This window comes from Macrobrachium nipponense, chromosome 48 (assembly GCF_015104395.2).
Source record: "Macrobrachium nipponense isolate FS-2020 chromosome 48, ASM1510439v2, whole genome shotgun sequence".
Lineage (NCBI taxonomy): Eukaryota > Metazoa > Arthropoda > Malacostraca > Decapoda > Palaemonidae > Macrobrachium > Macrobrachium nipponense.
Window position 1 is genome coordinate 19,815,951 of NC_087223.1, and position 11,632 is coordinate 19,827,582.

Genomic DNA, 11,632 nt, shown 5'->3' on the forward strand with positions numbered 1-11,632 from the left:
CATGACTGCCAGCCTCTCCTACAGAAACTGCCGACTGCCAGCCTCTCCTACAGGAACTGTCGACCACCAGCGTCTTCCCTTCCACAGTATCCGCCAACTGCAAGCCTCTCCTACAGAAACTGCCGACTGCCAGCCTCTCCTACAGGAACTGTCGACTGCCAGCGTCTTCCCTTCCACAGTATCCGCCATTTGCCCGCCTTCCGCCAACCACCAGGCCCTCTTACAAAACTCATGACTCCAGCCTCTCCTCCGGCACCTGCAGCCTTTTTCTCCTTCCCACTGCCAGGCTCTCTCCCATGGGAACTACTGACCAGCAGCCTTTCCCACAACAATCACTGACCGGCAGCCTATCCAAGGGTACGCTGATCTACAGCCTCTCCCAAGGGTTTGCAGATTCACAGCCTCTCCCAAGGGTATGCTGATACACAGCCTCTCCTAAGCGTATGCTCATCCCCAGCCTCTTCCAAGGGTATATGCCGATCCACAGCCTCTCCCAAGGGTATATGCCGATCCACAGCCTCTCCTAAGGGTATATGCCAATCCACAGCCTCTCATAAGGTTATATGCCAATCCACAGCCTCTCCCAAGGGTATGCTGACCGCCCCCTTATCCTACGAGAACTCCCAGCTGCCACCTTCTTCCTTGAGAACCATCAACTGTTGCCACCTCCCACGGGACTTTCGTCTGCCACTCTTCAACAGGAACAGAAGACCACCCGTCTCTCCAACAGGAACAGCCACGAGCCTCTTCAACAGAACCGAGACCACCGTCTCTCCTAAGCGGGAAACAGCTGACCGCCAGCGAGCCTCTTCAACAGGAACAGAAGACCACCCGTCTCTCCAACGGGAAACAGCTGACCGCCAGCCAGCCTCTTCAACAGGAACAGCCGACCACCAGCCTCTTCAACGGGAACGTTCCAGCCAACGTTGCCAGGCTCGCTCTCCAAAGGGACTGCCATCCACCAGCCTCTTCAACAGGAACAGAAGACCACAAGTCTCTCCAACGGAAACAGCCAACTGCCAGCCTCTTCAATGGGAACAGAAGACCACCAGTCTCTCCAACGGGAAACAGCTGACCGCCAGCAAGCCTCTTCAACGGGAACAGCCGACCGCCAGCCTTTTCAACGGGAACAGCCAACCTCTCCATGGGACTGTCGAATGCCAACCTCTTTCCAAGGGAATGTTGAACACCAACCTCTTCCAAGGGAACGTCGAACGCCAACCTCTCCCACAGGACTGTCGAGTGCCAACCTCTTCAAAGGGAGCGTCGAACGCCAACCTCTTCCAAGGGAACGTTGAACGCCAACCTCTCCATGGGACTGTCGAATGCCAACCTCTCCCACGGAATCATCAAACGCTAACCTCTCCCACGAGACCGCCGACTGCCAACCTCTCCCGCAGCACTGTCTAATCCCAACCTCTCTCAAGGGAATGTTGAACGCCAACCTCTCCCATGGGACCGTAGAATGCCAACCTTTCCCAAGGGACCGTCTAATGCTCTCTCCCACACGACTGTTGATTGCCAACCTCTCTCACAGGACCGTTGATTGTTAAACCTCTCCCACAGGAATGTAAATTGCCAACCTCTCCCACGGGATCGTCAATCACTCCCTCCAAAGAACGTCGAACCGGGGCAACCTCTCCAAACGGACTTGTCGAATGCCAACCGCCAACCGGGTCTGTCGGGAGCAACTCTCCCACGGACTGCCGACTGCCAACCTCTCCCACGGGACTGTCGAATGCCAACCTCTCCCACGGGACTGTCGAATGCCAACCTCTCCCACGGGATCGTCGAATGCCAACCTCTCCCACGGGATCGTCGAATGCCAACCTCTCCCAGGGACGTCAAGCCAACCTCTTCCAAGGGAACGTCGAATGCCAACCTCTTCCAAGGGAACGTCGAACGCCAACCTCTCCCTGGGACTGTCGAACGCCAACCTCTCCCACAGGACCGCAGACTGCCAACCTCTCCCATAGGATTGTCGAATCCCAACATCTCAATAGATCGTCAGATGGAACCTCTTCCAAGGGAACGTCGAACACCAACCTCTCCCACAGGACCGTCAGATGCCAACCTCTCCCACAGCATCGCCGACTACCAACCTCTCCCACGGACCGTTGAATAACACCGCCGACTACCCAACCTCTCCCACGGGACCGTCGATTCCAACCTCATGGGACCGCCGACTGCCAACCTCTCCCCGATCGAAATACCTCCCCACAGGGGACTGTCGATTTCCAACCTCTCCCGAACTGTTGATTGCCAACCTCTTCCCACAGCATCGCCGCTACGCAAACCTCTCCCACGGGGAACCGTCGATTCCAAACACTCTCCCCACGGGAAACCGTTGAATGCCAACCTCTCCCCCACAGCATCGCCGACTACGCAAACCTCTGCTCCCCGGGATCGTCGAATTGCCAACCTCTCCCACAGGACCGCTTACTGCCAACCTCTCCCACGGGATCATCGAATGCCAACCTCTCCCACGGGACCGCCGACTGCCAACCTCCCACGGGAACGTCGAACACCACCTTGGTCCCACCGACCGTTTCCCCCAAAAAAAAAAAAAAATGGGCCAAACCGTCCCCTAATGGGACCTTTGAATGCCAACCTCCCTCCCAAACGGGTGACCGTCGATTTGCCAACCTCGGTCCCACGGGACCGCGTTCGAATTGCCAAAACCTCTCCCACTGGAACCTGTACTATTGCCAAACCTCCTCCCCACGGGAACCTGTTGATTGCCACCTCTCCAAGGGACTTGTCCCCGAAACCTGCCACCTCCCTCTCACGGGATCCGTTCTATTGCAAACCTCTCCCTTCCAAGGGGAACCGTCGAAGCCACCGCTCCCAAAGGACCTCTTAACCTGCCAACCTCCCGGGATCCCACGGGATCCATTCGAATGCCAACCTCTGCCCACGGGAACCGCCGGACTTGCCAACCTCTCCCACGGGACCGTCGAATGCCAGCCTTTCCCAATTGGGGGCCGTCCTAAATTGCCGTCGTCCCACGGAGGGGACCGTCGAATTAGCCAACCTCTGCCACGGGAACCGTCGATTGCCCAAACCTCCCTCCCACGGGACCGTCTATTGGCCACCTCTCTCCACGGGACCCGTCTATTGCCAAACCTCTCCCAACGGGACCGTCTATTGCCAAACCTCTCCCACTGGGCCTCTTCGAATGCCAACCTCTCCCACGGGGAACCGTCCGAATGCCAACCTCCCTGCCCACGGGGACCCGTCGATTGCCAAAACCTCTTCCCACTGGGAACCGTCTATTTGCCAAACCTCTCCCCGGGGCCGGGGCCGTCGATTTGCCAACCTGCTGCCACGGGAACCCGTCGATTGCCAAAACCCTCCCTCCCACGGGACCGTCTATTGCCAAAACCTCTCCCACGGGACCGTCGTTGCCAACTTACTGCCAACCGGACCTTCCGAATGCCAACCTCTCCCACCGGGAACCCGTCGAATTGCCAAACCTCTGCCCACGGGACCTGTCTAATTGCCAAACCTCTCCCACGGGGTCCCGGGCCGTCGAATTGCCAACCTCGGCCGCGGGCACCGTCGATTGCCAAACCTCTCCCACGGGACCGTCTAATTGCCAAACCCTCTCCCACCGGGGAAACCGGATCGATTTGCCAACCTCTGCCACCAGGGGAACCGTCGAGTTGCCCCAACCTTCTGCCCTCTGGGGGCCACGGACCGTCTAATTGCCAAAAACCTCTCCCATCGGGGACCTGTCGAATTGCCAAAACCTCTCCCACGGGAACCGTCTATTGCCAAACCTTCGTCCCAAGGGGCCGTCGATTTGCCAACCTCTGGGGCACGGGACCTCGATTGCCAAAACTCTTCCCACGGAACGTCTATTGGCCAACCTCTCCACGGGGAGCCGTTCGAATTGCCAAACCTCCTCCACGGGATGCCCACGGGACCGTCCGATTGCCAAAACCTCTGCCCACGGGACCGTCGAATTGCCAAACCACTCTTCCCACGGGGACCAGTCGATTGCCCAAACCTCTCCCACGGGACCGTCGATTGCCAAACCTCTCCCACGGGACCAGTCGATTGACCAAACCTCTCCCACGGGACCGTCGATTGCCAAAACTCTTCCACGGAACCCGCGATCTGCCAAAGCTCTCCCCCGGGGACCGTCGCTTGCCCAAAATCCTACCTCCCTCCCACGGGACCGTTCGAAGTTGCCAAACCTCGCTCCCTTCCCACCGGGGGGTAACCCGTCGATTGCCAAACCTCCTCCCACGGGACCGTCGATTGCCAACCTCTGCCCACGGGAACCGTCAGATTTGCCAAACCTCTGCCACGGGAACCGTCGATTGCCAAACCTCTGCCCACGGGACCCCCACGTTCGATTGCCAAACCTCTCCCACGGGGACCGTCGATTGCCAAACCTCTCCCACCAAATCCCACGGGGAACCGTCGATTGCCAGAAACCTCTGCCCACGGGACCGTCGATTGCCAAAACCTACTTGCCCACGGGACCCGTCGATTCGCCAAACCTTTCCCTCCCACCGGTGACCGTCGATTGCCAAACCTCCTCCCACGGGACCGTCGATTGCCAAACCCTGGGCCACCGGGAACCGTCGATTGCCAAACCTCTCCCACGGGACCGGTCTATTCTGCCAAACCTCGTTCCCACCGGGGCCGTCGATTGCCCAACCATCTGCCACTGGGACCGTCGATTGCCAAACCTCTTCCCACGGGATCCGGGTCTATTGCCTAAAACCCCCCTTTTCTCCTCCAAGGGCGGGACCGTGCGATTGCCAACCTCTGCCACTGGGACCGTTCGATTGCCCAACCTCTGCCAACAGGGACCGTCGAAATGCCAACCAACCTCTCCCACGGGACCGTCGATTGCCAAAAACCTCTCCCAACGGGGCCGCCGTCGATTGGCCAACCTCTGCCACGGGATCCGTCCGCTTGCCAACCTCCTCCCACGGGACCCGTCTATTGCCAAACCCTCCCTAACACGGGGCCGTCGATTGCCAACCTCTGCCACGGGTGACCGTTCGATTTGCCAAACCTTCTCCCACGGGACCGTTCCTATTGCCAAACCTCTCCCACGGGACCCGTCGATTGCCAACCCTCCTGACCACGGGACCGTCGATTGCCAACCTCTGCCACGGGGACCCGGTCGAATCGCCAACCCTCTCCCACGGGACGTTCGATTGCCAAACCTCTCCCACACGGGCCGTCGATTGCCAACCTCTCCCACGGGACCGGTCTATTTTGCCCAAACCCTCCTCCCACGGGGTCCGTCGATTTGCCAACCCCATCTGCCAACGGGACCAGTCGATTGCCCAAACCTCCCTCCCACGGGAACCGTCTATTGCCAAACCTCTCCCACCGGGGCCGTCGAATGCCAAAACTCTCCCACGGGCGGACCGTCGGGGATTGCCCAAACCTCCTGCCCACGGGGACCGTTCGATTGCCAAACCCTCTGCCCCGTGGGGACCGTCGATTGCCAAACCTCTCCCACGGGACCGTCGATTGCCAACCTCCTGCCACGGGACCGTCGATTGCCAAACCTCTGGACACGGGACCGTCGATTGCAAACCTCTCCCACGGGACCGGGGTCGATGCCAACCTCTGCCACGGGGACCGTCGATTGCCGAAACCTCTCCCACGGGACCATCGATTGCCAAACCTCTCCCACGGGACCGTCCGATTTGCCAAAACCTCTCCCAACGGGACGGGTCGATTGCCAACCTCTGCCACGGGACCGTACGATTGCCAAACCCTCTCCCTCGGGACCGTCGATTGGCCAAACCTCCTCCCACGGGTGACCGTCGATTGCCAAAACCTCCCTCCCACTGGGGACGCGTCGATTGCCAAACCATCCTCCCACGGGACCGGTCGATTGCCAACCTCTCCCCGGCGGGACCGTCTATTTGTCCAAATCCTCCTCCCACGGGGCCGTCGATTGCCCAACCTCTGCCAACGGGACCGCGTTCTTTGCCAAAGCCCCGGACCTCTCCACGGGGCCGTCGATTTGACCAACCTCTGGTCCACGGGACCACGTCTATTGGCCAAACCTCTCCCACGGGACGTCGATTTGCCAAACCTCTCCCCACGGGGGTAACCGTCGATTGCCACCTCTCCCCCAACGGGACCGCTCTTATTGCCAAACCTCTCCCACGGGTGAACCGTCGATTGCCGAAAACCTGACTCCCACAACGGGGAGAGTGACAGAAAGTTACCGGTCCAACCAAGCTTTGTTAATTTGTCCCACGGGACCCGTCTATTGCCAAACCTCATTCCCACGGGACCGTCTATTGCCAAACCTCATCCCTGGACCTGGTCTTTGCCAAACCTCTCCACGGGCCGTTCGATTGCCAACCTTCCCGACCCCTCCCCACGGGACCGTTCCCCCTTACTTTAAAAATTTGCCCCCCCAAAAAAAACCAAAAAAAAAAAACCTCCCTCCCACGGGGCCGTCGGATTGCCCAACCTCTGACCACAGGGACCGTCGATTGCCAAACCTCTCCCCAAGGGCGGGACCGTACTATTGCCAAACCTCTCCCACGGGGCCAGTTCCGAATGCCCAAACCTCTCCCACGGTGCCGTCGATTGCCAACCTCTGCCAACGGGCGGGAACGTCGATTGCCAAAACCTCTTCTGCCACGGGACCGTCGATTGCCAAAACCTTCTTCCCCACGGGACCGGTCGATTGCCAACCTCTGCCCGGGACCGGGTACCGCGATTGCCCAAACCTCTGCCCACGGGACTGTCGATTGTCCAAAACCTCCCCTCACGGGAAAAGGACCGTCCGAATTGCCCCAACCTTCTGCCACGGGACCGTCGGATTGCCAAAACCTCTCCCAACGGGGCGGACCGGTCGATTGCCAAAACCTCTCCCACGGGACCGTCCGATTGCCAAAACCAACTCATCCTACGGGACCGTCGATTGGCCAACCTCTGCCACGGGACCCGTTCGATTGCCAAAACCTCTATGGCCCACGGGGACCGTCGATTGCCAAAACCTCTCCCAACGGGACCGTCGATTTTGCCAAAACCTCTCCACGGGACGGGACCGTCGATTTGGCCAAACCTCTCCCACGGGAAACCGTGTCGATTGCCAACCTCTCCCACGGGACCTGTCGATTGCCCAAACCTCTCCACGGGGACCGTCGATTGCCAACCTCTCCCACGGGACCGTCGATTGCCAAACCTCTCCCACGGGACCGTCGATTGCCAAACCTCTCCCACGGGACCGTCGATTGCCAACCTCTCCCACAGGACCGTCGATTGCCAAACCTCTCCCACGGGACCGTCGATTGCCAAACCTCTCCCACGGGACCGTCGATTGCCAAACCTCTCCCACGGGACCGTCGATTGCCAAACCTCTCCCACCACGGGGACCGTCTATTGCCAAACCTCTCCCCCACTGGGGCCGTCGATTTGCCAACCTTCTGCCACGGGAACCGTCGATTGCCAAAACCTCCCCCTCCACGGGACTAGTCTATTGCCAAACCTCCCCTCCCACGGGGCCGTCGAATGCCAAACCTCTCCGCACAGGGCTGTCCGATTGCCAAAACCTCTCCCACGGGGCCGTCGAATGCCAACCTCTCCCACGGGGCCGTCGAATGCCAACCTCTCCCACGGGGCCGTCGAATGCCAACCTCTCCCACGGGACCGTCTATTGCCAAACCTCTCCCACGGGACCGTCTATTGCCAAACCTCTCCCACAGGGCCGTCGAATGCCAACCTTCCTTTCCCAACAGGGCATGTCGATTGCCCAAACCTCTCCCACCGGGAGGCCGTCGAATGCCGAAAACCTCTCCCACAAGGGCTGTCGAATGCCAACCTCTCCCACTGGGGTCCGTTCCAGAATTGCCAACCCTACCCACGGACCCGTCTATTGCCAAAACCTCTCCCACGGGGAACCAGTCTATTGCCAAAACCTCTCCCCCCGTGGGGCCAGTCGAATGCCAAACCTCTCCCCACAGGCTGGTCTATTGCCAAACCCTCTCCCACGGGGGGCCGTCGAATGCCAACCCTCTCCCACAGGGCTGTCGATTGCCAAAACCACCTTCTCCCACGGGGCCGGCCGTCGAAGATGCCAATCCCTCTCCCAACGGGCCGGGAAGTCGAATGCCAACCTCTCCCACGGGACCGTCGAATGCCAACCTCTCCCACGGGGCCGTCGAATGCCAACCCTCTCCCACGGGACCGTCGATTGCCAAACCTCTCCCACGGGACCGTCGATTGCCAACCTCTCCCACGGGGGTGCCTTGTCGAATGTGCCAACCTCTCCCCACGGGACCGTCGGAATGCCAACCTCTCCCAACGGGACCGTCGAATTGCCAACCTCTCCCACGGGGCCGATCGAATATGCCAACCTCTCCCCACCGGGGCCGTCGAATGCCAACCCTCTCCCACGGGGGCCGTCTAAATTGCCAACCCTTCCCTCCCACGGGACCGTCGAAATGCCAACCTTCATCCCACGGGTTACCGTCGAATGCCAACCTCATCCCACGGGGTCCGTCGAATGCCCAACCTCTCCCACACGGGACCGTCGATTGCCAACCTCTCCCAACGGGGGTGCCTTCGAATGACCAACCTTCTCCCCCACGGGGCCGTCGAATGCCAACCCTCCCTCACTCGGGGCCCGTCAGAATGCCAACCTCTCCACAGGGCTGTCGATTGAACCACTTCTCCCCACATGACCCGGTCGATTGACCAAACCTTTCCCACGGGAACCGTCTATTGCCAAAACCCTTCCCTTCCGCGGGCTGGGTCTTTACAAAAGAAAAAAATGCCAACCTTTCCCAACGGGGGACCGTCGATTGCCAACTTCTCCCTACATGACCGTCGAGTTGCCAAACTTCTCCCACTGACCCGTCGATTGCCAATCTTCTCCCAACATGACCCGTCGATTGCCAAAAACTCTCCCACCACATGGGGGGGGAAACCCGTGCGAATTTTTTTTTTTTTTTTGTTCCTCTTTTTTTCCCAAACTTCCCCCCCCCCCCAAAAAATCCCCCCAACTTTCTCCCACATGACCGTCGATTTGCCAAACTTCTCCCACATGGACCGTCGATTGTCCCAACTTCTCCCACACATGAACCGTCGATTGCCAACTTCTCCCCTCCCACATGACCACGTCGATTTGCCAAGCTTCTCCACAATGACCGTCGATTGGCCAAACCCTCCCTCCCACATGACCGTTCGATTGCCAACTTCTCCCATAGACCGTCGATTGCCAACTTTCTCCCCACATGACCGTCGATTTGCCGAAAACAACCTCTCCCACGGGACCGTTCTATTGCCCAAACCTCCCTCCCAACTGGCCGTCGCTCGAATGCCCTCTCCCACACGACGATTGATTGTTAACCTCTCCCACAGGACCGTCGATTGCCAACTTTTCCCACGTGACCGTCGATTGCCAAACCTCAAAGGACCGTCGATTGCCACTTTTCCAGGGACCGTCGATTGCCAACTCTCCCAAAGGGACCGTCGATTGCCAACCTCTCTCATGGGGTCGTCGAATGCCAACCTCTCTCATGGGGTCGTGCGAATGCCAACCAACCTCCTCCCACGGGGCCCGTCGAATGCCAACCTCTCCCCATATGGGGCCGTCGAATACCCAACCTCCTTCCCCACGGGGCCGCTCGAATACCAACCTCTCCCACGGGGCCGCCGTCCAAATGGCCAACCTCTCCCACGGGACTATGAAACGTAAACCCTTGAGCACCAGTGACTTCCACAGAACTTCTACAGCCGGCCACTCCAAAGGACCACAGATGCCAAACTCAATACAGGGACTGCAGACCACGAGCTTCTTTCACTGGACCACACAACCAGTCTTCATCATGACTGCATACTGCCTGCCCCCTCTGAAGGATAACAAACTGATTCCATGATGTTAAGCCTGCCGGCAGACTTGACCACAAGACTCCGCCAAGGGACTGCTGCCTGAGCAATCACTAACAGGGCCTTCACCACTCTCGCACTGGACCACTCAAAAGGACACTTCCCTTCTGCAGACCACCACCATCCATACCTGGCCCTTTTAACAAAACAAAGAATTATGTGAAAACTTTCAGAGCTCACATTGCAAATTTAACATACTATTCTTGGGCATTGGGTAATTTTCACTTTAAAAACTTGAAAAAAAAACTGATTAAAACTGCAAGAAAACAACAAATATTAACTGCAGTAAATGAACTGGAAACATGAAAATGCCAAATAATTCTATATAATAGTCCAAAAATAGGCTTGACTCCTGTAAAATCATCATAGAGGACAATTAGCATTTAATTTTCCCTTAATAATCAGACAGATTTTCCTACAATCCCCACACCACCAAAACTGCCAACCATTTTGTCAAGACATATTACTATCTGGGGAATTAAGAGCAAACCACATCTATAACAATTAAATTTTCTTCTTCCCATTAAAACAAAAAACTACCCTGGCACAGAGAGAGAGAGAGAGAGAGAGAGAGAGAGAGAGAGAGAGAGAGAGAGAGAGAGAGAGAGAGAGAGAGAGAGAGCAATACTTACAGAAGTACACTTTCAAATGAACTAGCCGCCTTCCTTCGAATGATACAGAGGGGATTTTACTTCGTCTCACAAACTAGCAGACGAGATTCCAAGCAGCCGTGCACCTTAACTATTAAGTAACCCATACTTCCGATCCAACATCCTCTTCTCTTTGCTGTGTCACCCACGACATCCTTACAGCTGCTTGCAATAATAATAATACAAGTTATATTCCACCGGAATTTTAAAAACTCCCAAATAAATCCAACAAAACAATTACTATATTATAAGTCTGTGCTACATTCCTATTAAAAAACAAAAGCAAATCCTAATAATCAACTCTTATATCAAGTAACTAATCATGTATAATCCAGTAAAAGCAATTAAGATAAAAGAAGGAACTTGAAACTCAAGTTGTGCTTCACTGTCAACGATACTCTCGCAGCACCACAAGTCTTCCTCAGTGCTACAAGCATCGATGATTTTAAGCAACTTGCAGGATCTGCCAATACATGGACAACTTGTGTCCTCCAGTAATCGTGACCAGCCCCTTGGATAAATCATAACTCCTTTCATAGCCCTCAACTCCTGGCCAAGCCAATCTTTCGTCACAATGCTCGAACTCTGTGTAGTCATTCTGGCAGAACAGATCTAATATAGAAGCACATCATCTAGCCTCAAAACTCCTTATGAAGAGTAACTATTCATAACTGGTTCTTCGGAAGATTTGCCTAGATTCCAAAAAAAAAAAAAATAAATAAATATAAGGGTAACAACTGGCTTTCACATCTGATATACCTACATTTTTGTAAAACTACACTGCTAGTGAATGCTTCTTCAATTGAGTATAAAGTACAGTATATATCAAAATAATATTCACCTATTTCTACCTATAAGTTTCTCATCTTCATTCATAACCAAATTAAGCTGATTACCCTTGCAACAAACTTACGACTGACTTATGTACTAAACTGCAAATCATATTTGATGTCAACAAAAATTACTTCAATGAACTTAAACTCCCTTATTTATCCAAGAGACTAAATGAAGCACAGGACCCTTTGTCATATTGATAATTTAATTTACAGAATTTAAAAGGGTTATGAACAGAATTGAAAGGGTTATAAAGTCAC

General features: G+C 55.9%; 2 protein-coding genes across 6 annotated transcripts in view; one reads left to right on the top strand and one right to left on the bottom strand.

The window, feature by feature from the left end:
* LOC135205091 (solute carrier family 15 member 2-like) overlaps positions 1 to 11,632 on the top strand; it is an 83,695-nt gene that overhangs the window by 51,480 nt on the left and 20,583 nt on the right. The gene's annotated exons all lie outside the window — the stretch shown is intronic.
* LOC135204977 (uncharacterized) lies at positions 284 to 10,692 on the bottom strand. The gene is made up of 9 exons (XM_064235207.1): positions 10,648 to 10,692; positions 7,551 to 7,680; positions 7,155 to 7,327; positions 4,013 to 4,041; positions 2,479 to 2,506; positions 1,883 to 1,910; positions 1,719 to 1,830; positions 807 to 1,526; positions 284 to 690 (listed from the first exon to the last, which is right to left on the bottom strand). The coding sequence occupies exons 1-8, from the start codon at positions 10,690 to 10,692 to the stop codon at positions 1,121 to 1,123; spliced, it is 951 nt and encodes a 316-aa protein (XP_064091277.1). The 3' UTR covers positions 284 to 690; positions 807 to 1,120.

Bases quoted from the DNA above. Each gene is read 5' to 3' on its own strand.
- LOC135204977 (XM_064235207.1), bottom strand. From the start codon at position 10,692: ATGTCGTGGGTGACACAGCAAAGAGAAGAGGATGTTGGATCGGAA. The intron at 7,681-10,647 runs GTATGGGTTACT...GTTTGGCAATAG, and splicing joins AAGAGGATGTTGGATCGGAA to ACGGTCCCGTGGGAGAGGTT. The intron at 7,328-7,550 runs GTTTTGGCAATC...CCCGTGGGAGAG, and splicing joins TCGACGGCCCCGTGGGAGAG to GTTTGGCAATCGACGGTCCC.